The 26314-nt window shown below is 39.8% G+C and overlaps 1 protein-coding gene across 1 annotated transcript in view; it reads right to left on the reverse strand.

Annotated features, from left to right (window-relative positions):
- LOC124163642 overlaps positions 1 to 26314 on the reverse strand; it is a 338009-nt gene that overhangs the window by 34679 nt on the left and 277016 nt on the right. Inside the window, exon 4 of the mRNA XM_046540693.1 lies at positions 9836 to 10130. Within this exon, the coding sequence (XP_046396649.1) occupies positions 9836 to 9901 (66 nt within the window). The 5' untranslated portion in view covers positions 9902 to 10130. The remainder of the gene's footprint in view (positions 1 to 9835; positions 10131 to 26314) is intronic.

A 26314-nucleotide genomic window follows, 5' to 3' on the forward strand; every position in this document is an offset into this window, starting at 1 on the left:
GAGACGGTAGCCGTAAAACTCAGGGAAACACCCCATCCGAAATACCGACCATTGATTGAACAGAATGGTGGGATGTTCCGTAAGTTTTGCAACGGGCTCTGTATTGGAATCGATTTCATTTGTTACTTCGCCAACCATTCGTTTCGTTCACAATCCTTAATACTTATGGAACTCTCTCCTTCCGAGAAAATGGATCGTACACATTGGTCATTTTAATGAGAGGTAGTTTCACGAGGAAAACTTGCCCAACTACTTCGAAATTGCTTCAATAAACGTTCAATGAAAGATGAACAACTTCATTTGCATGGGAAAACGGTCACGAGACAATAATAAAGTTATATGTGGCTAAATATTCCTCTCGTTATTGCTGGCGATCCAAGTGCCATCGCAATTCAATTTATGATCATTGAGGTGGTCCGGAGATAAACTGATGGTCCCGTTGTCCAACTGCGCGAAGATGACGGAAACACTTCAATTTTTTATAAACCAAATCACCCTTCACGTTACAATCTTATTTCACGTATGTATTTTCTAACATTTTTATAAGCTGAATAATCAATAGTAACGACCAGATTTCGGAACTTTGTTATGAATGCTTGACGGAGAGATTAGTAGCATTCCACTATAAAGAGTGAAATATTGAAGATAAGTACGTATCAGTTTGCATGGGCGGTACTACTGTTTCATGGTGATCCTAACTGGTTTCTTTATGGATACACAATTAATTATAACAACAGGTAGGAGATTAATTTGGAGGTGAGAGGCGTGAGGTGGTTTGAGACAGGGGCGCAGCTAGGAATTAAGGCTAGGGAGGGTTTTAGGCGCAACTGCTACTGGGAGTCTGGGGGGTACAGAATACCCACCAGGGTAAGCAGGAGGTGCGGGGGCCCTCCCCAGAAAATTTTCAAGATAATTAGTTTAAAATTATTAGTTTTACGGCTTTATTAGGGATATTTTATTGATCTTTACACTATTCTATAAGTAATATTAATCTAATAAAGTAAAATGAATTAATATTCTTTGAGCTCTGGAGGGGTTTATCCCCCAAAACCCCCCATCGCTGCGCCACTGGTTTGAAATGTATACCAGCTTCCAATGGGCTATCAACACGTATAATTAAATATTTTTCTGCGTTCAAAGGGTTGTTCTTGGTCACAGCGGCGCAGCGAGGGTTTTGGGGGATAACCCCCCCCCCCCAGAGCTGAGAGAAATTTTAAAGTTAAATCCATTTTACTTAATTGCATTAATATTACTTATAGAATAGTGTAAGGATTAATAAAATATCCCTGAGAAAGCCATAAAACTCACTATTTATCCTAAAATTTTTCTAGGGAGGCCCCCGCACCTCCCGCGTACCCTGGAGGGTATGCCGTACCCCCAAACATCCCAGTATTAGTTGCGCCTAAAACCCCTCTCAGCCTTAATTCCTAGCTGCGCCCCTGCTTGGTCAAGCTATAAGCTTAGGAACCCATATATAGTGAGAGAAGTTTTCTAAATCTAAACCGTTCAAATTAAACCGAGATATTTCGAATCCGCAAAGTGTAGTTAACTTAGTGTCGTGCTTTCAATGACTAAAATTTCATATTAATTGATTGTAATTGGGGATTGCGATGGCGCAGTGGGTACAACGTTAGGTTATGGGTCGGTATTATTATGCGTGGTTTGGAAAGGAGTGGTATCCGAGTATGCGTAGTAGATCACGTGGAACTGCGAACAGCGACGATTCTCCGGAAGATTTCTTCTTTCCAAAACTTTTGTAGCAATGTATTTTTTTCTTCGGTAGGGATTCTTATTCTTAGAGTTTATGCTATTACGATGGGATTTCCAAGGAGCCCTTATTGTAATTTTCGAATACAGTCATGACTATCAATTCTGCCAACAGGCCCGAGTGTCTCCCATTTTTTCCCACCTCACTCCGAAGGATCTCGTAGCTCGCGAATGGAAAGCGCGCGGAGGAAATCACTCTTACACATATTCGAGAGGAAGCGTCAACAAGCCGTCGGAAAGAAGACCGTGGGAAGTCAGGCGACGGCATAAATGTTTTGGGAAACGCGGGTAAAAACATATGAAGCTGTTGAGGCCCATTGAGGTTTTTTTCTCTTCTGTTTTCTTTTTCCTCTCGGATGTGTGTGAGGTGAAGAAGAGCTATACGGACGCCCCACATTTGATGAGTGGATTGTGTTGCTAGTATTGGGTCAGATTTGTGAGCGATCTCGGTCATGGCTTAGCTTCCTCCTCCTCTTTTTCCCTGATGAGCCTAGTTGTGGCGAAAACAAAAGGGAAACCTCCCGAGGCGTTATGCCCGGGGCAAGTGGGCGTTTTCTCCCCGAGCTCGTTTGATGTCAGGTTAAGGCGATGATGAAGAGAATGGAAATGGTCGCGCACCAAATTCATTTGAGCGTTCACATCCTCAGACAGAACCGCAACCACCAAAAGAGCATTATAAAAGTAAAAATAGCCTTTCTCGACTCCGAAGTTTGATTGCGGTGGCAAAAGAGGGCACCCTGGTTTGAATCAAAGTGCATTCCGATTTTGTGGAAAAGTACCATCTCAATATAACGAAGTCAAGATACACTACATCTCTCCTTCCACATAGTTGGTTACTTTTATTGAGTGAATTTCTACGAAAATGCAAATTTTGGTTTTGAGCAAAGTGTATTTCCCGGAAAATTTGCTAATCCGTATCGGTGTTACAAATGTTTTTTTTTTTTTTCAAAATCAGCCAGTTCCTCCTTTCAGGATGTTTGCCTCCAAGTTTCTAAATTTCGTTAAAAATTGTCTTTTAGTATTTTTCCATTCAAATATTTTAAATAATAAAAATTTTAGCTACATGCTCCGATAGGAAAGAGGAGTATTGAGAGTGCCGCGTATTTATTTCCAACGACTTCACATGGGATATGAACTCAGAGCCCTTCGTCATTAATTAGCAAGCATTCGACCTACTCAGCTAACACGCTCCCCCACCTGTAACCAGGGATGGTAATCGAAACTAAACGAAAGTCAATACCAGTAAAATTTCAATAGTTTCGTTCTCGGGAGGGGAATGTAGAAACGAAACGAACAAGAATTAAACCCGGGGAGCTAAACTCGGGTTCGAAACGAAATCGGAGTCAAAACTACTTCGGGTCGACACTAAACTACAACTCTGGCACGAAACGAAACGCAGATAATGTTTCGCACCGAAGGAACCACGTGCTTCACCTTCGAACGGTTTAGTTTCGACCCACAGATCGAGTACTAGGCTGCATAGTTGAATGAAGTAGAGGTTCGGCCAACGCAGTAGCGGATACAGAAAAAACTCAAGGGAGGGGCGCAAAAGATACCTTGAGTTACCTTTACTTTTATCGTAATAAAAAATAATCTTGGCGCATGCAAAATTTAAGAAGTTTGAATGAAAGTGATTATGTAAAAATACAAGACATTGCTATCTTATGATATAAAAAAAGTTACAATTGTGGTTCTTCAATGTTTGGCAATACGGGCGTCCCCACAAGGAGGGGGGGCCCCTGCGCGACCCCTGCGCCCCCCGTCTGTATCCGCCACTGGACCAACGGTGAACGCAAACTGGCCATTCGATTTTTAGCTCAATGTTTTAACCGTATTCTAACGTTTTTCTACAACTATGTCAAACCTAGTGGGTAGAAACTATTCTCTCCTACCCCCATGATTATTATTACAAATTTAAAATTCATAGGTTTAAATTACCCCATTCCCTTTTTAGTATTCAGCGTAGATTCTTTTATTCTACCACCCCCTTATCGGACGTTGTCTTAGTTTCCCCCGTGTCAAGTGATGTCTCCGCGTCGCGTATGGAATGAGGTCGCCTTTCCAACGGCAACAGCCATTGAGACGGCCGCTTGTGAGAGTGGTGGCTGAAATGGAGCCATAAGGGAACGCTCCTCCGTGGAAGGGAAAGACACAGGAGTATTGTTACGAAACGAGATCGTTGAAGGAAAGAGAGAAGGGGTCTCTCGCCGAGGAAAAGTGGGAAGATTCTGTGTAGAGATATGATGGTTTGGAGCGATCAGAGAGATTATATTTGAAGAGGCACGGCCGCTGAACTCTATGCAATGAAACCTGCATAGACGGCCAAATCTATTTACTTGACACTTTTCCCTGGAATCGAACATATTTCCCATATATCATGAAACGGAGGATTTTGGCGCCGAATTCAAATCGTTTAAAATAATAATAATAATAATATTTATGATAGGGTAGTTAAAAAAATTTACAAATATTATTTGTAAGAAAATTACAAGAAAAGTAATACATTTAAAGTTACAATTATTGTGCAATAAAGGTAGCATATCATATACAATTTACATCAAGTCGGTAGGTAGTGTATTGACAGCAAATAGGTCAACATATGATGCACTGTTAAATAACCTCATTGCCCTGGTGACATAATTATTGTAAACAATATTGTTTTTACAAAATTTAACAAAGAAAGTGATGCAATTTCTTGTTGAGGTAACTAAGCAATTAAAACTAAAAATGAACGATTTATGTGGAATATTCAAATCCGCCAAATCCAAATCGTTCAATAAGAGCGATTATAATTCGGCTTGACTGCGAATATGCCCACCTAACCACGAAAGGCGGTGAATTATAATTAGATTCTAACTAACGGTAATACAGGTTGGTAATAAAAACGAACTTGTCACCTTCATTACTGTTGATATGACTCTCACTATGTGCCGGATGTATTTTAGTGTGTTGGAAGAAAATATTTACATTGATTTCGTTGAACGTTCATTTGAGATAAAATCTTTTTCACGTAGTAATCAGTGAAATGAAAATTCTTGAGGCACGGGAATTTTAAAGATGGAATTAAAATGCATTCTTCATTCTCACAATTATAGTTTTTAATTATTATGAAAGGAATAGTTGCAAGCTATGGAACACCTAAAAAATGTCTGTAATTTCGCAGAATTAGGCAAAAACGCATAATTAGGCACCAAAAAAATCATAAAATGGTGAAAATTCAACAAAAATTGTACTAGTGAAATTTCCAATGTTTCGGGCCAATCAGGGCCATTCCGGACTTCCGATGTCGGCTAGGTTTAGTCTTGTTAGTTTTAGTGTGCTTTTGCATGCGCTCACTAGAAGCCTGTCTTTCTCATTCTCGTTCACTAACACTGGAAAGGTTATACTGATCCCTATAACTTGTGTCGTCATTATTCACCCGCGTGAGCACTCTGCTCACATTCATCGCCGCTGAAGAGGTGGTATATATATAAGCACCGGCAGCTGGCCTCTTACTGGGCATATAACTATTATTTTAGTATTATTTATGACTATTATTTAAACATACTAATATTTATGGCTGCGCGTTTCGTCAAAAGCTGCTACGGGCGCACAGACAGTGTTACCCAGATGTTAAGCGAATTAGGCTGGGAGCCGCTGGAGACTCGGAGGCTGCGCGCTAGGCTTAGATCGATTGAGCCATTGAGAATGAATATCTTTAAGAGCGACACAGAGAACATAATATTAGAGCCACACTATATTTCCAGGTCCGATAGAAGCGATAAATTAAGAGACATGTTTTGCCGAACGGATAGATATGGGAATTCGTTTTTTCCCCCGAACCATAAAGGACTTTAATAAACGCTAGTCCCAACTTCGTTAGAGCACTTCATTTTTTTCTAGCTGTAAACGGTTGGTGTCCTATCACCCCCTGCCACACGCCTTATATGCGGCTTGCGGGGTATTATGTAGATGTAGATAACCTGGGTCATTTTTGAGAGCCACAGTTCACAATCCAAGCGCCCTACCAACATGCAACCGTGAATTGTAAAAATATTTAAGGCAGCCCAAGGATTTGATCCACTTATAGACCAGCAATCCAAGGACACCGGGATAACAGCGACTAACAGCACCGCGAGAACATCACCAGAAATAACACCAGTATTACACGGCTACGTGGGGTTTTGCCAGTTTCCCTCACGTCTGGGACGAATGTCGGACCAATAGCCATCCCCGGAAGAAAAGAGTTCCAGATTTTTGATTTTTGCCATACCTGCTACATGCTCACAAACACTGTATAAATAATAACAAATTATGACATGCTCTGAAGAGGAAAGTATTCCTATAACAGGGACCTTACTGTATATATGCATTATAATATTGTACCTCTCTATGTAAATATTCATGTAAAACTTGCAGTATGGATATAAACCTTATTTTGAATTGAATTTGAGAGCGACGAAGACGACGCACAGTGGTCCGGATCCGGAAAAAGGCGGACAAAAATCATTTTTTCGACTTTCTTGAAACTCGCTTAGACTATATAAGTTATGTAGTAATATGTCTGGGGTATCACCTTTCACGCTTACTTTTTAATTAAAAATTTTTTTGCTTATATACATTGCCTCGAAGTAGCACTATTTCTAATGGAAATTCGATTTTTCCGTTTTTTCGAAAATTACGTATTTTAGATTTATTTTTGGCTCTACGCCGCCAATTATATTCGTAGACAAACTTTGAAATATAGTACTATAGACATTGCACTGTCATAAAATATAGATTTCAAACTTTTAGAGATGTTGATGATTGATGTAGAATTATCTGAAGAGGAGTAATTGTTTTCGGAAAAATTCGCATATATGTTGAGTTATAAAAAAAGTGACGTCAATTTGCGCGAATTCGGCTATTGGTGACAATGTCGCGACGTGACTGCGTACATAATCACTTGTTCTTTTCAGTGCTTTGGGGTTAATAAAAAGTTTATCAAATAGGCAACGCATCATCGGAGGGGAATGTGATTCCAAGGGAAAAAGGGAATAGTGTGCAAACTTGGTGCGTTTTCTACAGCTTTTTCGAGATTTCGAGAGCCTTCTTTCTCGGAGTGGAGGATGTCTCTCCTCGGTTCATTCGCACCAAAAAGGAAAAGAGCGAGAGAGATAATCGCGTCTTCTCCTTCCAGCACGCCATTTCCATGTTCTCCCATTCTCCAGATCTGCTCTCTGATCTATCGTTACCCGAGAGCGTTCACCATGAGAATATTTCCCAGCGTTTTTCTACGTTCCATATGCATCTCTTGCTCGAACCCATATTTTCTCTTTTCTCAAAAAAAACAAAACCTGAAAATTTCCCTAGATTTCCCTACTCGTTTAATTTAGGGCTTCCCTTTGATGAAGTTTCATTTGGGGAGGATGAATTTCACGGTCGCGAAACCATAACCTATTTTTCTGTGTCCGACCGAAACTATAGCAATATATTAAGTATTATTATTTATTGCAATTTCTGAAAATTCTTTGGTTTGATGAATACAAGGGTAGGTGCTAAATACTCAATTTTTTTCATGAGTTCAATTGATTTTAACAGGCTTATATAGTGGAAGTTCGACGTATTAAAATTTGTGGAAAAGTCCATATTCATTTTATTTATTGTCAATTTTATTTGATTTTCTTGTATTCTTTTCTTTAGTCAGTTGAAATTTATTCATTAAATAGGACGGCAATTTATTTTAATTCATTATTGTACTGATATCACAAAAAGGGGGAAATCTTTGTAGCTGCAGATTTATCTACTTAAGTTAATTAATCGTAGAGGGCGTAACTTGGTGGAAATCCATAATAGCACGAATAGAAGGATCAACAACTTTGCTATTTCAACATAATATTTTATTAGCACCGACCATGGTTTCGTTACAGAGTAATATTATCAAGATACCTTATAAAATATTATGTGGAAATAGCAAAGTTGTTGATCCTTCTATTCGTGCTATCTACTTAAGTATTTATCGCTAAATTTTTTTGTAATGAATGAATTGTGGTGCATTAAATATGTGGTAATGGAACAAAAAAGGATTTATCAGTGTCACGTTGCAGTGTGAAATCCATCATTGCCGAAATTTGGAAAGTGGAGAAATCATTGTATGAGCGATTTGATTTGATCAATAAGCTCTCATTTTCGAATCTCTTAGATTCCGCTAAACTTATCAGATAGTGATGTTGCCTCACAAAGTGCAATAGGGTATTATGCAACGTCCAATTTCTCTGAGACGGTGAAGTAACACGTCAATTACACGCCCGAGAGATAAAGCACCAAAATAGAGTATCGTGGAAAATTGCTCTTAGCGAGTATTACGAAACGTTCCATTTAAGAATAGAAGTGTATTGGCTTATCAATGAGTAGTAATGGATTTCAAATAAATTTTGAGAAATGCTGAGTAGTGAGTAGGCAGTTCTAAGCGTAAAATTAGAAAATAAAATAAATAATACGATCCTCCTCAGTTTTATCGAAAAATTGTCAATTCTTATTTAACGTAGGAAACATTTTTTGCGACATCATCATCATAAGTCAACAAGATTGGATTGACGCGGCTCTCCACTCCTCTGTCTATCTGTTAGCCTTTTCATATCGACGTATTTCTTCTCTTTTATATAGTTAATAACTCATTCAGGGCCGTCCCTTTCCCTTCTTCCTGTCCTTCTGCAGATTTTTTTCATCATGCCTCATAATGTGGCCATCTAAGTTGTCCCGTATTCTCCTTAAGGTTTCAGAGGACTTCTCTTTCCTCTCACTCTTCTTAGCTTTTCCTTATTACTTACTCGTTCAATCAATATTTTTCATTATTCTTTGGTAGCAACGCATTTCAAATATTTCTACTGGTAACTTCTCTGCTGCTGTCAACGTCCAAGCCTCGCTCTCTTACAAAAGCTGGTTCCGGACGAAGCATTTAATGAATTGTTTTCTTACTTCTATGCTTGTGCTCTCAGCTGTAAGCAGGTTATTCTTAAGGATACAACAATTCTTCTGGATTTCCTAATTTGACTGCTCCATGTGTTTGAGTTGGTGAGGTTCTTCAATATCTCAAGGCTATTACCAGAAAATTTTGGCGGGATTACTTACTTAGAAGAGTTTGGGGGAGGGGGGAGAACATTTTGAGGAGTACACCTATGACTGAATCTTCCACACATATCGGAAGGGGGTTAAATTTACGAACGCATATAATTGTTTCAGGCTTGACGTGGTGGAAATGCGATATATCCATGATAAAATATAAATTACAAATGGTGATTTCCAGACTTTAATTTATAACTCCACTACCGAGCATGGTTTTGACACTATATGTCATTTTTAAGGTCCTTGGAAATTACATAGAGTGCCGAAACTATAGTTGGTACTGGAGTTATAAATTAAAGTGTGGAAATTAGCATTTGTAGTTTATATTTTATCATGGATATATTTTATCATGGGGTTAAATTCTTCGCTCGCTACAGCTTTGTAATATTTAATGGCTTTTTCTTTAAGACGGAAAAGGATTCTAGTAATGGATTAAAGGAGGCTTTCATAGAGTCCCATCGATAGATCTACTCACCCAAGAGGCTTGAAAATGGTAAGCGGCAGCGTAGGAGCCGGGTTAGAAGTAAAAGCATTTTCGTTAGAGCATCTCCTTTCTATGTGTAAAAGGCTGGTGTCTTAACAAACCTCGCCACAAAACTATTGAGGCGGCTTACTGGGTGATATGTTGATGAATATCGATGGCTAAGTTCTAATGACACGTATCTCAAAAATACCAACTTTTTAGAAGAGCAAAAAAATATTTATTAAAAAAAAATTGTATCTAATTTTAATTGAAATTAAAATCCAAAAGTACATAAAACTGAAAAAGAAGCATATATTTGCAAACGAAGAGTTGTTTTTTGATTGAATTTTATTTTTTATGAATATTATTAGCAGTATTAACTCGGACCGGCCAAATTTTGAGACACGTGTTATTAGAACTTAGCCATCGATATGTTATATAAAGGCTTTTTTTTGACAGAAAGGGATTCTAGTAATGAATTAAAGGAGGTTTTCATAGAGTTCCATCGATGGATCTACTCACCCAAGAGCCTTGCAAATGGGACTCGGCAGCGTAGGGGCCGGGTTCGAAGTACGACGCTCTGTGCATGGCTGCTCGCCCCCCGTCGTCTCCGCCTCCGCCGCCGCCGCCGTCCTGTCGCCGATATTATCGCCGCTCGGAGGCCGTCGGGGACGTTGCTCGGAGGAGTCGTCGGTGGCGCTGGTGGCTGGAGGCCCTGCTGGGGGCCGCGCTGGGCTGTGGCGTCGTCGGGGGACGTCGGTGGGCTCGGGGGATACCACCGGCCGTCCAAGCCGTGGACATGGTGGGGCCTAGCCACCTGGAAAGAAAAGATAATAGCCGTCAGAGAGCACAAAGAGATTCGGGGGCAGAAGTTGATTTGGGTGGGGAGGGGTCATTGTTTCTGGAGAAAATTAAAAAAAAATCAAACAAGTGCTTCGATTCATATCACGCTCTTTGCTTGCCATTTATTTATGCTTTTGTACAACGATCCTCTCATCGGTTCTTTCCCATTCATAGACGCTTCATTTCCCAGCGCAATACCTACACCATCCTTACTCCAGGTGCATAGACTTTGAATGACTCATATCACTTTTATACATGTTTTATATACGTTATCAATCTGTTTCATTTTCTGGAGTTAATTTGTCGTTTGCTTTAATTGCATTTTGATTCTTTGGTGCTTTTTGTTGAGTTGGCGCCTTGGTGCTGGTGACAGGGAGAAAAACAAAGGATTGCTGAGCTAGAAGCTATATTGAGATGTGAAGAATAAAGAAAAACAATCATGTCCAGTGATATTGAAATTTTACTATCGCTTAGATACATTGCTACTGAGTCCGCGTAGCCATAATATACTGGCGTAATAAATCATTGGTTGTTCTGGTATTTCTAATAAATTTAACTGCTCCACCTCTTTGAGGTAGTGAAGTGCTGAAGCATTCCTATATTAAAAAATCAGGCTATAAATTGAACGAATAGAGATAAGTAGAATAGAACTTGAGCGGGTTTGGAATGGAAATAAACCAACGTAGGAGAATCATATTCATGTTTTAGAGAGATTATTGGAGACGGGCACTAGGATAACAGGTTATACTTCAAAACGTGATCTAAATTATGCGTCAGTCAAGGTATGTTCACACTTCTACCTACACGTAACCGTGTTATCGTAGCCTTCGCTGCATAAGAAACGAGGTTAATCGAAAACAAAGAGGAATGTACATAGAGTGTATGTAGTTATGTGTATTAGTAGGGTGGGGTTTTCAACAATTTAATAAAAAAATGGTAACTGTCGCTAACGTTTTTGAGCATCTAATTTTTTCCATGAATCGGTCTCTAATATGCTCTCATAATCATTAAATTGAATCTCCAAGTTTAGTTTTATAACCCGCAACAGTTCAGTTGGCTTACCTATTTTCTGTCTCATATTTTGCCGTAGGAAACTTTCCCAAACGATTTTTGAAGATTTATTGCGTAACATCCGGGCGTATTTAGTGGAAAGAAGCAAGTTGTACTACCATCAAATGAACAACGTTCTCCTGATTTATTCGCGAGTAAAAACTATGTCATAGAGAGTAAGTTTGTGATTTTTCGCTTTTCATATAAAATTACCGGCGAGAAATTTATTTGACATAATTTTTTAAGATGAAAGACCCGGAGAATCTATCGTTCTCATTTCTTGGGTTTTAAAAGTTTCAAGAGAATTTTTTCACTTTTTCATTGTTTTTTCTACATTGATTAGTATTTTCTTGATCCATATCCATATATGTACCAATTTGATTTGATACGACCTTACCGTCAAAGAGAGGTTACAATTTTTATGGTGGTGATTTTACAAGAAAACATATGGTGGTGATCATAGGACATAATTAATTAATGTCTGAATTGCATTTGTAGAAATTCTGACGTTAGAATGGAAAAATATCGCATCATGTCACGAAGATACCAGTAACATAACCATATTAGCCAAAATGCCTATTTTAATTTCATTCATGATTTTTATCAAACCCATTGTTATCGAATCTTTTGTTAACCTCGGAGTGTGCCCTTAAGTGCATGACCGAAGTGGCGTGCCGAGTGATTTTATCAATGCTAAACAGTCATGATGTCCGTGGCTCTTGTAACAATGAGTAACGGCGATGTGCCAGTTAACGAACTTCGGTGAACGAGGATAACGTTGGCTCCACAAACTTACGTGATGTGTAATTAAATATTTTTTGTAGGTTGCTCAAAGAACTCGCTCATTATCCGTTCATTATTGACTACATTTTAGCTAAACACAGAATTGCATCGAGAAAGTTTACATTAATAACTAAATATATTCTACCTTGGCAAAGTATACGAAGCATATAAATAGACACTTCGAAATTTTCCTCGACGAGGTAAATAACATAAAAATATCCCAGGTTGGGCAGAAACACGGGACACAAAAAGATAAAAAAACACTCACTGAACTAAATTTTCGGTGGTATACATCCACCTTCCTCAGAGTTAGGTAGACTATTTTGATGTTATATATTCATACATAATACTTCATTATTCATTCACTCGGAGTCTTAAGCGCAAACATACAAATAAATTCGCAGGTAAGGAAAGAAAGGGATAGGAACATATAATGGAAAAAGTACGAGGACAACGGTGCTGTGGTAAATAGAAAAAGCAAAAAATCAGCAGGTAAAAATGCGGCCCGACGGGGACTCGAACCCATATTGCATATGTGTATATATGGAGACAGTGCAGTAGAATATATGGAGTGCAATAAATGGAGACTGTGCAGTAGAATATAGGTAACCCGTATGTTAACGCGAATTGGGATTACCATCATATGTTTGTTTAAAGCAACAGCTGGGGCAGTTTTTGAGCGTTAAAAAAATCTAATCGCACAAAAAAATTTATATATTCAAATATTGTGTGCTGTATAAGAGTGGAAGAAAGAAAAAAGTAAGAAATTTAAATACAACAAAGTAAACACAAAATAAATTATGAATTCAAAGATGCAAAAAAACTGAACGTCAGCGGAACTATTTGTTTCCTTTGGTGCCAAACAGTGTTTTCTTTCTCCCATAAAAGAGAAGCAAAAGCAAACCATGGACACGGACGTATTTTACGACCGTATAAATTTGAAATTGTGATCATAATCATAAATTGCTCACTTAAGGTTAGAAAAAGAGGTTCATCAATCTTGAAATGGCACCTCTCAATGTACTCAGGGCTATAATTTTGGCCGAAAGCTTTGGAAATCGGCTGGAATGGGTGTAAAGGTCGCCGATTGCTTCGGAATGCGAACGCCAATCTTCCCAATCTTGATGGAATAACAATACTGAAATACTTCGGTCAGTCTATCGAGAAGAAAAGGTTGATTTTTCTTGGGGGAAGACTGGCAAACTTTGATGACATTTAACTTAATTCGCTTTGAGCGGTAACCGCAGCACTGGAGTTGGGCCCAGTAAGAATGTTCTACGTTCACGCGAAGACTCAAGAATTCTACGGAGAGAAGTTTCGTATACAACGAGCATTTTATGGATAAACGGAGATTAAAAGAGGATTGTTCGAAATCAAAATATTTTTTTCCATATCGCGCAAAATGATTTGGCAAGTAATGGTGCGACGGTGATGGTAATACCATTGATGATCCATCCATGTGCTGCTAATACGTATTGCTAAAGTGAATGTTGCAATGCTCCTCACAAATAGTTAAGGTGATATTAAATGTTTTCCTTTGACATTTTAAAAATTATTTCCAACTTCCCCGTAAGCAGAACGTTACGCCTTTAGATCGGGGGTTCCAATATTCACAAATTACAACACAAATATCCATGGCCTGGTTAGGGACCACCTACCTAGGCGGGATTCGAACTCATGACTTATGGTTTGAAAGGTGAGGACTTTACCCCACCGCCACCGATTACAACAAATCAAATGTCAACTACACTGGATCAATACAGGTCCGACAGAAGCGATACATTAAGAGAGATATTTTGCCGAATGGATAGATATGGGAATTCGTTTCTCTCTCGGATCATAAAGGACTTGAATAAATGCTATCCATAATTGTTTTTGCACACTTGATTTTTATATGTTCATGGCTGATGTCCTAACACCACCTGCCACTCGCCTATTTAGGCGGCTCGCGGGTAGTACATAGATGTGGAATACAGGATATAGGAATTTCGTGATATTCAGACACATGAGTGCGTCTTTGCGACTGGCATTTTAGTGAACATGATATTTTTTCGCATTGAATGCGGTTCTCGTGCACGAGTCATAAAATAATCCGATTTATGCATATAACAGTTTCACTCAAGTTTGCCACGCATACATCGAGCATAAGAGGTTGAAAGGAATCATTAAGATTCCTGTGTCTGTTTTACCGAAAGGACGACGACGTCTGTACCAGTGGCGCAGCAAGGGGGGGCGTGTTCTAGGGGTTAGACCCCCCCCCCCCGAGAGCTCAGAGAAATATTTAAGTTTCATCCATTTTACTTAATTGGATTGATATTACTAATAGAATAGTGTAAGGATTAATAAAATATCCCTCAGAGAGCCGTAAAACTCACCATTTTGAACTGTTTATCTTAAAATTCCGCAATTTAATAATCTCGCACCTACCGCTTATCCTGATGGGTATTCCATACCACACACACCCCGATATTAGTTGCACTTACATCCCCCCCCCCCCAGCCTTAATTCCTGGCTGCGCCCCTGGTCTGTACCAATACGACGCGACGTACGAATACGTCTGTACCAATAGCATCGCCGCTTGAGCCTCTGGCGATGGAGATGCGTATCGATGACTCAATTTCGTGATAGTTCGAGGAACGCACTCACGAGAGGCTCGGCGCCGTGCGAAAGGGAATCTCGCGGTGATGAGAAATGCGGTGACGAAACATCGAGATACTTCGACTGAGATCGTGATATAGCTCCGGGGAGGGATGTGGGGTGAGGTGCGCTTTTAGTGGGTGGTGCCCTCGATTAAGAGAGGAAAAAGATGCACGCTCTGTGCGCTCGAAAGCGAAGGAAGTTGTTGGAAGGAGAGAGAAAGAATGTGCCAAGCACGCAGTCCCCTCAAATCGGCTGTTATATACGTTCGTAAATTTATACCTTAAAATTTAAACCTTAAAAAACCAAGGACCTCAAGAATGACATATAGTATCAAAACAATGCTTGGTAGTGGAGTTATAACTTTAAGTGTGGAAATTACCATTTGTAGTTTATATTTTATCATGGATATATCGCATTTCCACCACGTCAAGCCTGTAAGGATTATATACGTTCGTAAATTTAACCCCCTTCCGATATGTGTGGAAGATTCAGTCATATGTGTACTCCTCATAATTGCAATACCAAATGCTCACCATGTTCTAACCTGTTACTATCAAAAGCATTCTACCAATTAAGGTAGGATCGCATGGGGTTCTCATTTTTTAAGAAGTATTGATGGAAACACTTGCATTTTTCCACTTGTAAACTTTAATTCCCGGCCTAGATTTCGACGGTGTAACTTCATCTTCTTCAAGGTACAAAATAGTTCAAAATGGTGTGCTGGATATTTTGAACTGTTTTGTACCTTGAAGATGATGAAGTAACATTATCGAAATCAAGGTCGGGAATAAATGTTTATAATCGTGGAAAATTGCAAGTGTTTGTTTCAATATGGATAAATTCCACTCCATCACGCTTTGTTCTTCTGATTATATTTTAGGAAACATTCTGTCAGTGTTCCCTCTCTTCATGGACTTCCCTCTTAAATTCATGATAAGGCCTACTCCCTTTCATTTTTTCTAAAAATCCTGAACTCTTCCTTCTTTTCTCTCGTTTGTCCTAGGTTCTACCCTATAAAGGCCTGTTTACACGGTACAATAACCCGTAGGAGTTAATGTGTAAATGTATGAACGCGAGAATGAACACGAAAATTCACCGTGTAACCACCCAACTTGTGCGGATGCATGAATGGAAAATAGAACCTGTTCTAATTTGGTCCATGCATTCGTACACGTTCCGTTCCACTCCACAAAGATCATTCACGCAAACAGACCCTAACTCGCACGATTTATCGTGTAAACAGGCCTTATGGACTGTTTTCAGCATCCCCTCCCGGCTAAGTATTCACACCATCCATACCTTCTATCCCCTCCGTATCTCATATAGAAACTGCCTAACCTGACCTACTAAGTCCAGAACTTAATCGTTCCTCCTTCTTTCCGTCCACTTTACTTCCTCCATTCTTCTCCACACCCACATCTCCACACAGACCAAATCCAAAACTGTTGATTTGGGTATGTAATATATTGGGAATAGCCGTTAGGTTGGCTTTTACTAGGTGTTGCAAATCGGACAATGCAGTTTTGAAAGTCTATTGAAAAAAAGACGCAACTTATAGAAATGAGTTTTTAAAATTTTATTTAGCCTTCTTAAGTTGATAGTTAACCTATAAATAATACATATAATAGCTGTCGCATTGCTGATAATGTCTTCATTGAATAGCGAGTTACAATTTTAAAGGTAAGCACGGAGACCAATATTCGTAATTTTTTCATGTGTATTCAATTGCACTGTGGTGATTTGCGGTGATATGATGAATTCGTATTGCTATTTTCCGTATGGATATTTTTTAGCACGTGATGACACTACGCTAGTTCTAGGTAATTTAATCTTTTATGGGAAAAACCAAAATATTTTTACCGAACATTAAGTTTAACGATAAAGATGGGTCCCGCAATGTTAATCCTGCGAAAGCAAGTTAGGCATCTCGTGAGTTATATTGAGGATCCAGAGGTTCTTAGTACCTATGTAGGATAGATTACGATCAGCGTAAGATAAAATGAGGTGATGCAATACGTGGGTATGTGCGGCAATGAAAAGTTTTGGAACGTGTACACCTACTTACACTTAAATGGAGAGCGAAAGAACTCTCGTAATGCGTTCCCAGAGCATTTTATTTTCCATTATTCATTCCTCGAGTCCATTGGTACTTTGGAATGGAGACGACTTTATTGAGGTCGCGCCCACGATTTCAATCATGACAAGGAGTCGGGTTGAAATCATTTTCACCCACGTTTTTCTCATTTCTCTTCAAGCGTGCGATTTTTTTCTTCAAATTCTCCTTGAAAAATTCCGAAGGCTGTGACAACCCCCTTCTCTTCGGGTCCAAAATGTATCTGTCGGTCGATATCGAGATTTCTCTCTTTTTCTCTCCCATCCTACTTTTTTATGTAATTGGAGAAACTTGCTTTCTATGAGCTTAAGTAACGATCGAGAGAAAACGAAGTCGGCCATCTTGAAGACTTATTTTTTTACTTCGATCTGTCTTGTTTTTATGTGTGCGTGCATGTGATTTTTGCAAAGGCGTTCTTGCGAACCTGATACAAAAATGTTCGGAATCACTCGACGTGGGCGATAAGTTCGTCATCAAGTGAAAATATGCGGCCAAGTCTCTGCTTCTTCTGCCTTTCAAAGATCCAGTCTCTCTCTCTCGTAAAAAATGCGGATTGCGAAAGATGCTGCATTCTCTTCTTCCATAAGCGATGAGTGATGGTGATGCGGTTGCATCTAGTGATCGTTCCTGTTTCCAGTCGACTAAATTTCAGCAATCTTGCGCGTCCCTAGAGACTCATCTGAGCTAACTCACACAAAAACCAAATGGAAATTGGCAACCCGCGCCAGTGGCGTAGCCAGGGGGTCCGGATCCCCCCGAAATATAGAAACGCAATCATTTTCCTTCATTAAAGAAAAGAAAATATGGAAAAATCATGAATTTACAATATATTTCTTTTTCAAATGAAGTTATTTCGATTATGAAAAGTGTTAAAATTATTTTGAAACCCTCTACTTAGTACCCTGTTTTTCGAAATTATTCACCACTGGTTTTGGACCCCCCCGAACGAAATTCCTGGCTACGCTACTGACCCTTATTAGTACTATAAATTAATTACTATTTTCCGCCAAAATAGCGTATATTAACTTGAGGTATCATGCTTATGTAGAAATTTTAGAAATTAATAGTTCCTATTTTTAAAGTATATATTTTTAACTTTTTTACATTCAGGAGCAGTTTCATCGCTGTGTAACATCAGTAACAATAAGTACAAAATGTGCTCCTGATTATGTAGTACAGCAACGGTACTGGTCGTTTTTATCAAATCGAACCGTCTCAGGGTTCATTTTTATAAATTTCTACGTTCTGAAATCATGCTGGGTCTTGTTACATTTTTTCTCGGCCCGGTTTTCGCAATGTCTGCGACCATCAAGTCAATTTAACTTATTTAATAAGTTTTAATTTTAATTCCAATTACTTTTTTGAAATGGCAATCCACTAAAAAGGTCTACTGTAATTGAAAGTGAGTTGAAGCGCAAGGCTAACTAAAATCAAGATGAAAGGAATGAATAGATATACGTTTCTTGACTTTACCATCAAGAAAAATGGTGCTTAGAGAACATTTTGCAACTGCAACACCATTGTAGATGTCAAATATTTTCAGTCTATGTAAGACATGATAATAAATATGACCAAAAAATGCATTCACAGCATCTTAGGTATTTCGATAAAAAAGTTGGCATCAAAAAATGCTGTTGATCAGGTACTCATTTTGTACCTGACAAATTGTAACTGATAGCACACAGTGACTAAACTGTTCGTATTAGATTTAAAACGTTTTTGTGGTCTCCCCTTATTATTGACAGGGTATCATCTTGGGTCTATCTTACACTAATTCCTCCCCTAAGCTAGTGTGGAAGAACTTTCGCCAGTGTGGAAGAACTTTCGCAATAAAGACCCAGGAGAGAAGTCAGGGTGGGTGAAATGTTCGTGTTAGACTTAAAGCGTTTTTGTAATAGTATAATGACTTTTCAACTATTCACACACGTGGTCTTCCCTTGTTATTGTTACGGCGCCATCCTGGGTCTATCTTACAGTAATTCCTCCCCTAAGGTAGTGTGGAAGAACTTTCGTGAGAAAGAACCAGCAGAGAGGTCAGGGTGGATGAAATGTTTGTGTTAAACTTAAAACGTTTTTGTATCAGTATAATGAATATTCAAGTATTAACGCACGTGGTCTCCCCTTGTTATTGTTAGGGCGTCATCCTGGGTCTATCTTACAGTAATTCCTCCCCTACAATAAGGTAGTTTGGAAGAACTTTCGCGAGAAAGTGCCAGCGGAGAAGTCAGAGAAGGGTGAAGACCGCTTGCATGACATCCCACGGAACCAGTCGCAACGCGATACCGTCGTCGCCCGGGAGGGGTCGGTTGTTTTGCGGGGGAGGCACCGCTCCGCTGGTTCCCTCGCGAGTTGAGGGCGGGCGGCCAGGAGTTGAGAGGCCTCCCCAAGGGCTAGGGAATGCGACATCCAGAGGGCGTGGGAGGGGCATTTCGATACGGAGAGGAGAGGGATAACATTGGGGTGAGAAGGACCGCTCCCTTGCTGTCCTTGGGATGAAGTATCGTGTTTGTCAAGCTCTCTTTCTCTCTGCTCTTTTCTGTCTGTGAGCACGGGGGTGGTGGTGGGCAGGGGGTATTCGTACGGTTTCAGGATATCCGGTCGATAACCCGTGAGGTCGGTGCTATGTTGGTGTACAGACTCGGCTCGACGACCCTTGCTCCGTACAGTAGTGAGTTACCGAAATTTTCATACCACAGTGACGTCTTTTTGACGCCAGAGATGCGGAAATTTCAAACACAAATCGAACCGTGTAAGGGTTAATTTTTTGAAATTTCTATATTCTGAAATCAAACTGAATTCTCGTTACATTTTTTCTCGACTCGGGTTGCGCATTGCCTGTCATCATCAGGTCAATTTAACTTATTTAATAAGTTTTAACTTTAATGCCAATTACTTTTTTGAAATGGCAATCCACTAAAAAGGTCTACTGTATTTGGAGGTGAATTGAAACGCAAGGATTACTAAAATCAAGATGAAATGAATGAATAGATATACGTGTCTTGACTCAACCGTTAAGAAAAATGGTCCTTTGAGAACATTTCGCTGCTGAATTACCATGGCAGAGGGCAAATATTTTCAGTCTACCGTTCAAGCATTCGTCGTCGAAGATTACGCTGCACAAAAAAGGCCATATTCAAAGAAATTGAACCGTCTTTGGGTGAATTTTTTCAAGCTGAAGTTAAAAAATAATTCTAAATCCCCCTTATTACATTTTTTCCTGACCTGGGTTTCTCAATTTCTGTCATGTTCAGCTCAATTTGAATTAATTAATACGTAATTTGGTGTTATGATTCCAATTAATTTTTTGACTGGTCCATACCTACTGAAAAGGCCTACTGTAATTCAAAGAGGGCTCGTCGAAGTTAAAATGTAACTCTCAAGAAAATTTTGATGCTCTGCTATGTAAGTAAGACCGTAATGTCCCTCGGGAGGACATTTTCTTCTTGAAGGCCATTTCAATACTCCTCTCCTTTTGTGATTTCATAACAAGAGCTCTAATATAGTAATTCTGGGATTACCGGTATTATCTCTCTGATATCTGATTCCTAATCCATCACTTTACATATGCACATCGATAGGTACCTCCTCTTCTTTAAGGTTGACCGTTTTTGTCCTGGCGTATTGATTGTTCATAACTTACGCTATCACCCTGAAAATTTCGTTGCATATAAAACAAAGCCATATCAACATTTGCCTAAATATCAAAGTTGAAATTTTTACCTCAGTGTTTTATTTTTTTATTACGCACGATTGTCTCTTTGCATTATATCCGTGTTTTATCACGCTCTCACTCAAAGATTCGGCCCGAAGGTTGGTTTGGATAGTTGACGGTGGAATGTTGGCTCATACTTTCCCGTGTCGTTCTGAATTCGTGAATCTCTCCGTCTATCTGGTTTTGCCGCGTTGGTTGTCAGAGTTTAACGACAGTCACTCATGTGATTCCACAAGGCACTTCGACCTGAAGAATCCTGTAGGAAATTGTCGTCAACCTCGGACAACCAACCCGGCGAAAAAAGAAGCTGAGGGGAGAGTTCACCTCGAACTAAGCCGCAAGCTTGTGAATACCACGCATTCAGGGTAAGGGAGCTAGATCCTTTTCCATGGATCACCTCGAGGATTTTGTTTTGGGGTTCGGAAGACGTCACCCGGGATTTGAACCGGAGACTTCTCGATCAGGTGCCAGGCGCTATACCTACTTGGCGTCAACGCTCCCCAATTTCACAGGCAGGTCTATTCCATACGCTCCAAAGTTTCAATATGATGACGTAAGTTTCTCGCGAAAAGAGACAATCGACCGACCGAATGGAAGTGATGCATCCTCATAAATATTTTGTGGATAATTGGGTGAGGCCTCTGGACCCGTAAAGTTGACTGGGAGTCTGTTGATAGTTGAAAATGGTCCTTAACGAAGTTTTTAACCACAGTTGGTGCTGGACCTCATTCATTTATATTTGCATGGTACTTGTGTCTTAGCAATGCGGTGGTAGTTTCCCATGTGTCTTTAAATGGAATATTCAATGATCTATACAGCCGTGTGATTTTGATAGAATTTTTTCCCTTCCTCCTTGCCTGCTTTGAAAGGTATTCGCAAAGCTATTTGCGATTATTTTTTTACCAGTCAATACTAATATTTTTCCCGAGAAAATTTTTGGCACTCGAAGTTATTCCTGACAAAACACCGCATTTAGGCCATGCATTTAAAATATTCTCGTTTATAAGACGTGTTTCATAATCATTTATTTGTGCTGGAACTTGGCTTTTGAGGAATACACGATAATGTGCGTCGATTTGATTTATTTTTTCGAAAAGGTGTGCATTGAAGTGATACATATCAGAAAATTTTTCCATGTGTCGAGCGAGACTTCGTGCCCTTGAAGCGAGAGAGACCACCGGAGTGAGATCGTCAGCGAATTCCGTGGGTGATTTCATTTCTCGAGGCTCGTGGCCCAGAAGTGGCTTGGCAAGTCACCACGGCACGTTTGCCATTTTTATATCGCCCATTTGGAATGGTTTTTAGGACCTCTCACACGTGATACAGAAATAGAAGTTTCAGTCTAGAATTTTATCACCTCATTTAGCTCATTCTCAGCTCACTCAGCAACAGAATTAACCTCATTTTATAACACAAAGACGAGCAGTAAGTTTTTATGAAAATTGCTACGATAGAGATGGTAGTGTAATTGAATTAATGAGAATTGAGCATGGGAAAGTCTAAACGATCGAAGGGAAATATTTACATTAGTCTTTTGCGAAATGACACGAAAGTGTATACGTACAATTTTTTAAAGATATGTATGATTTTTATGGAGTACAGGGTAGTATTCCATTTAAACTAATGATAAGGACATTCTTAACTAACGTGCGGTATACGAAATAAACGTATAGCAGATCTGTTTTGAATCACAGAATGTTTGCATTCAAGTTTTATGCCTCAGATGCTTTTCGGAGGCTAAAGTGAGGTATAGGGAGCAAATTTATCGCAAGAATATACCAAATTATTCATTCTTAGTTCCCACCGAACTCTCTACAAGATATGGCAGCGCTACTTTCATGCGTTTTCTAAGTACCACTTGCTTGAAGAGTGAAGTTAGGTTAATTGAAGTGGAGGTACGATTCTTTCACCAATCAATGAGTACTTCTATAAGGTGATGGATAAGGAATCAGATATCAGAGAGATATTAGGTATTCAAGCCAGCGATAATCCCAGAATTACTAGATTAGAACACTTGATGTGAAATCACAAAGAGAGCGGAGTATATAAATGGTCTCCAATCAGAAAATGTGGATATAATAGGGTATGTTTTGATAAAAAAAATAGAGAAATTAGGCTTTCGTTAATTTCCTTTAATTTTTCGTTACGTTCATTGAGTCAGTAAACAACTTTGAATTCTAAATCTACGAGGTACCGTGCAAGCCACCACCAGGGTGTGCGGCACGGGGTGATTTCACACCAGGCATGCAGACCTCATTCTAGCATTAATTAGAGTCGCACTCGCTTGCCGGACACAGGCCAAGCACAAAGGACAAAAAAACGGTCAGGTCAGAAACTAGAAGATTGCTATGGACATGAACACGCTACCACTCAAATACAACTACTCGTTGGTAATATAATAAAAAAATAGATTGCAGTATGGTAATATTGTATGGTATGGTATTTGGAGGAGGCGACCGACAGCTGAGGTCATTTGCGCCATTAGGGAAGGGCATGGAAGGAAGGGTGGAGAGAAACCCGGCGTCGGAATTAGCCTGCTCTTGACGAAAGGCGCCGAGGGGACCACGGCTTAGCGTCCCTTCCGACGGACGGAGTGTTGCGCTTGAAATGTCCTCCACACAACACTCAAGCAGGGATCGGGCAGTCTCTGAAAATTCTCTGCCACTGCCGGGATTTGAACCCGAGCCCGCCGGGTGGGAAGCCAACAGTCTAGCCACCACACCCACCCGATCCCCAGTATGGTAATATTAGTGTGGTAAAAGTACAGTGTAGTAAAAATACAATGTAGTATGATAATAGTATTAAAAAATAGATGGTTTAATTTTCCATCGTCTAAGATTTCAACTTGAATTTTTGCAAAAATGTTAGTACGGGAATAAAAAGGCTGGAAAAAGTTGGAAATTCTACTCCGTCGCTGGTGCAGCCACTGTGTGGTAGTGGGTGTGGATATTCTCGCGCGCCGGGCAATGCATCGTTATAAAAACCAGTCGCATCCTCTCGCGTGACTCACTTGTAATGACGTCATGCATCTTGGGACCGCTCGCCAGCCATGACCTTTTCGCTGTGCACACGACTGCCGCTGTACGAGGGGAAAATTTTGTAAAGGTAGAGCCACTATCATATATTCATTCTTATGAGCATCTCTCTAAATGGTGTATCATTCTCCAGTGATCATGACTTTTAACCACATTGTCGTAATATTACGTTACTATGGCGAGGACATGCAATGCGTCCGAATTCCGAATGTCATTTTTTCCACGATCAATAATGCCTCATTCACATTACGATAGTCCGAGCCGTCGTCCTAACTATAGTTGACCGAACTAGCCGTGTGAATGCAAGTCCTGACTATAGTTGACGTAGTTCCGAACGTTGCCACTTTACTATGGTTAGGCGCTGGGAGACCGGAAACGGAAGCGACAAGAGAAAGACGAAAAGCTCGTGAAGTTCTATTATTTTCATGGATTTGTCCTAGGAAGGAAGAATATGGGCGGAAAAAAATTATTCGGTAAATACACGTTGAAAACAGTAATATCTTGTCAATGCAAACCACAACAGCTTTGCTAATCATCAATTTTCCGTTCACTTTCGATGTCAGCACTAGAGAGCGGCACAGGTTTCAACCATCGTCGTGTGAATGCACGATAGTTCCGACGATGGCTGGAGCCATCGTAATGTGAATGAGGCATAAGAGATTATAACGGCAGCAATAGAACTCGTAAATAGATTGCATGACTTGTAGTGTAGCCTACTAACCTATGTAAAACTTAATGCATGTTTCTGAATTTCTATTCTATATTCTATTTCTAACAGCATATAGTAGTATAGTTTGTTATTATACGGGACGTATTTTGGACGGTGTGGTGTGCATGTGGGAGTCCAAATGCATGCTGGTGATTGATCACCCCCTGCCAAACACCCTAGAGGTGGCTCGCAGGGTATTATGTAGATGTAGATGCGTTCGTTCGTCATTCAAATATGTACGTTGCCTGCATTCATTGGTAGAAAACCTTTATTAAATGATGATTTATCAGTATTAGGTTTAGATTGGCGGCCGTATTTACCTGCCGATATAGGTAACTATGGGGTAATGAAACTTCAAGAAATTGTAAGCAGAAAGTCTAAAGGCCGTTTTACACGGCGCACGTACTTGCACGATCTCATGTGTGAAGGAAGGCAAAGACATAATTGCTTCGTGTAAAGCAGTGAATTGCTAGAACACATGCGAGAGTGCATGGACGTGAGATGGCAGATAAGCCCCTGTTCTAATTTCGCACTTGCATTCGCGCAATTCCATGCCATACAGAGAAAGAAATGCAGTTCTCACCTGCGTAATTACGTGCCCCGGTTTAGAACGGCCTTTATGATATGAATAGCCTGTTGAAATGTCATAGGTTCTAATTTCATATAAGGCTTTATTCGATTCCTAATAATGACTCCCTTTATCGCATATGTTGCAATAGCAATAGATCATATTGCAAATGTTGCCCTTCTGGTAGAAAGTTGAAAAGAGTTTTATTTAGGGCCCTAGTGTTCGACTTTTTGGCGGGGAATAGTGTCTGTTATATTCTCTACGGACAATTAATCTGCGTATGAAGAGGGTTGAATATAATATTATATTTAAGGTTAATATATATAATATGTATATAACAAAGAATTGACGCAGGGAACGTAAGTATTGATACACGCGATGACGGTGGCTTACATGATCGCGCGATACAGCGGAACGTGATAGGAGAACGTGATGGTCATCTATCGCCGTCGTCGCTGTCACATTTACATAATTGAGGTGCTGATGTAGATGAACCCTAGACTAGTCAAAAAGAGCACCTTATCCCATAATACGAGGACCTAAGTGATCTAATTCAAGATTTAGACTTACCTAAGGGTAAAGCACAACTTATTGCCCCCGATACCAGCAGCCCCTTTAGCTAAGACCAATTATACCCCCAAAGGTTAGACCAATGCTTTTCCATAATGGCATCTGTGTCTCAGAAAATATGTGCAGATAAAAAGAAATACATATATTTAATGTATGCCCATTGTCCCTGCATGGAATACGTACGCATGCTCTTCGTCACCTTTTTCCCGATTTTCAGTCGGTGGGTCCACAAATTCCGTCGATCGACCTTCTCCATGTCATCCCCATCATTCCTGAGATAGAAAACATCGCCTGGCTTTGGAAATTCGTGAAATCGAACTACGGTGTCCCTACAGGCCTTGGAAGAAAACTGTGGCACACAGCAATTCTTGTTAGATTTCCCTTTTCTAGGAGAAAAAGTCATCGGAATATTCTCCATTGCAAGCAAACGACACGACTTCTTCTCAGAAGAACCTTTTCTGAATGAGCCGTGCGCAAAAGTATACCCGGACCAGTGATTCTACTTTCGCCCGATAGTTGGCGTGTAGTTGGCTGGAACTGCGAATAGAAGACGGTATTAAACACCCTGTAGTGACTCGCAGGGTATCATGTAGATAGATTATAAGAATTTTTATTTCCATTTCAACTGCCGAATAAATTCTTTCCAGGAAATCAATATCTGATAAATCAATATCACTAGTATAAAATAATTCAGCCTGCCTTGCCTTACCCCGATTTTTTATCCCCGATTGTGTGAAGTTATCTGCAAATAATGGACACCTTGTTGCTTTACAGTGTATCATCGAGATCAGACGAGTTTCCCCACAACATGGTACAGTTAATGGGGCTGTTGAGTAGTCATTTTCTGATACCGAGCGATTCTGCGAAATGCATCGATTCAAGTTAATCGAGGAGCTTCCAAGATTCTATTAACATGCACAGTAGCCTACTCTCTAGTTTCGATATTAACCTTTGAAAACGGTCGGAAATAGCCGATGG

Source organism: Ischnura elegans, chromosome 8 (assembly GCF_921293095.1).
Source record: "Ischnura elegans chromosome 8, ioIscEleg1.1, whole genome shotgun sequence".
Lineage (NCBI taxonomy): Eukaryota > Metazoa > Arthropoda > Insecta > Odonata > Coenagrionidae > Ischnura > Ischnura elegans.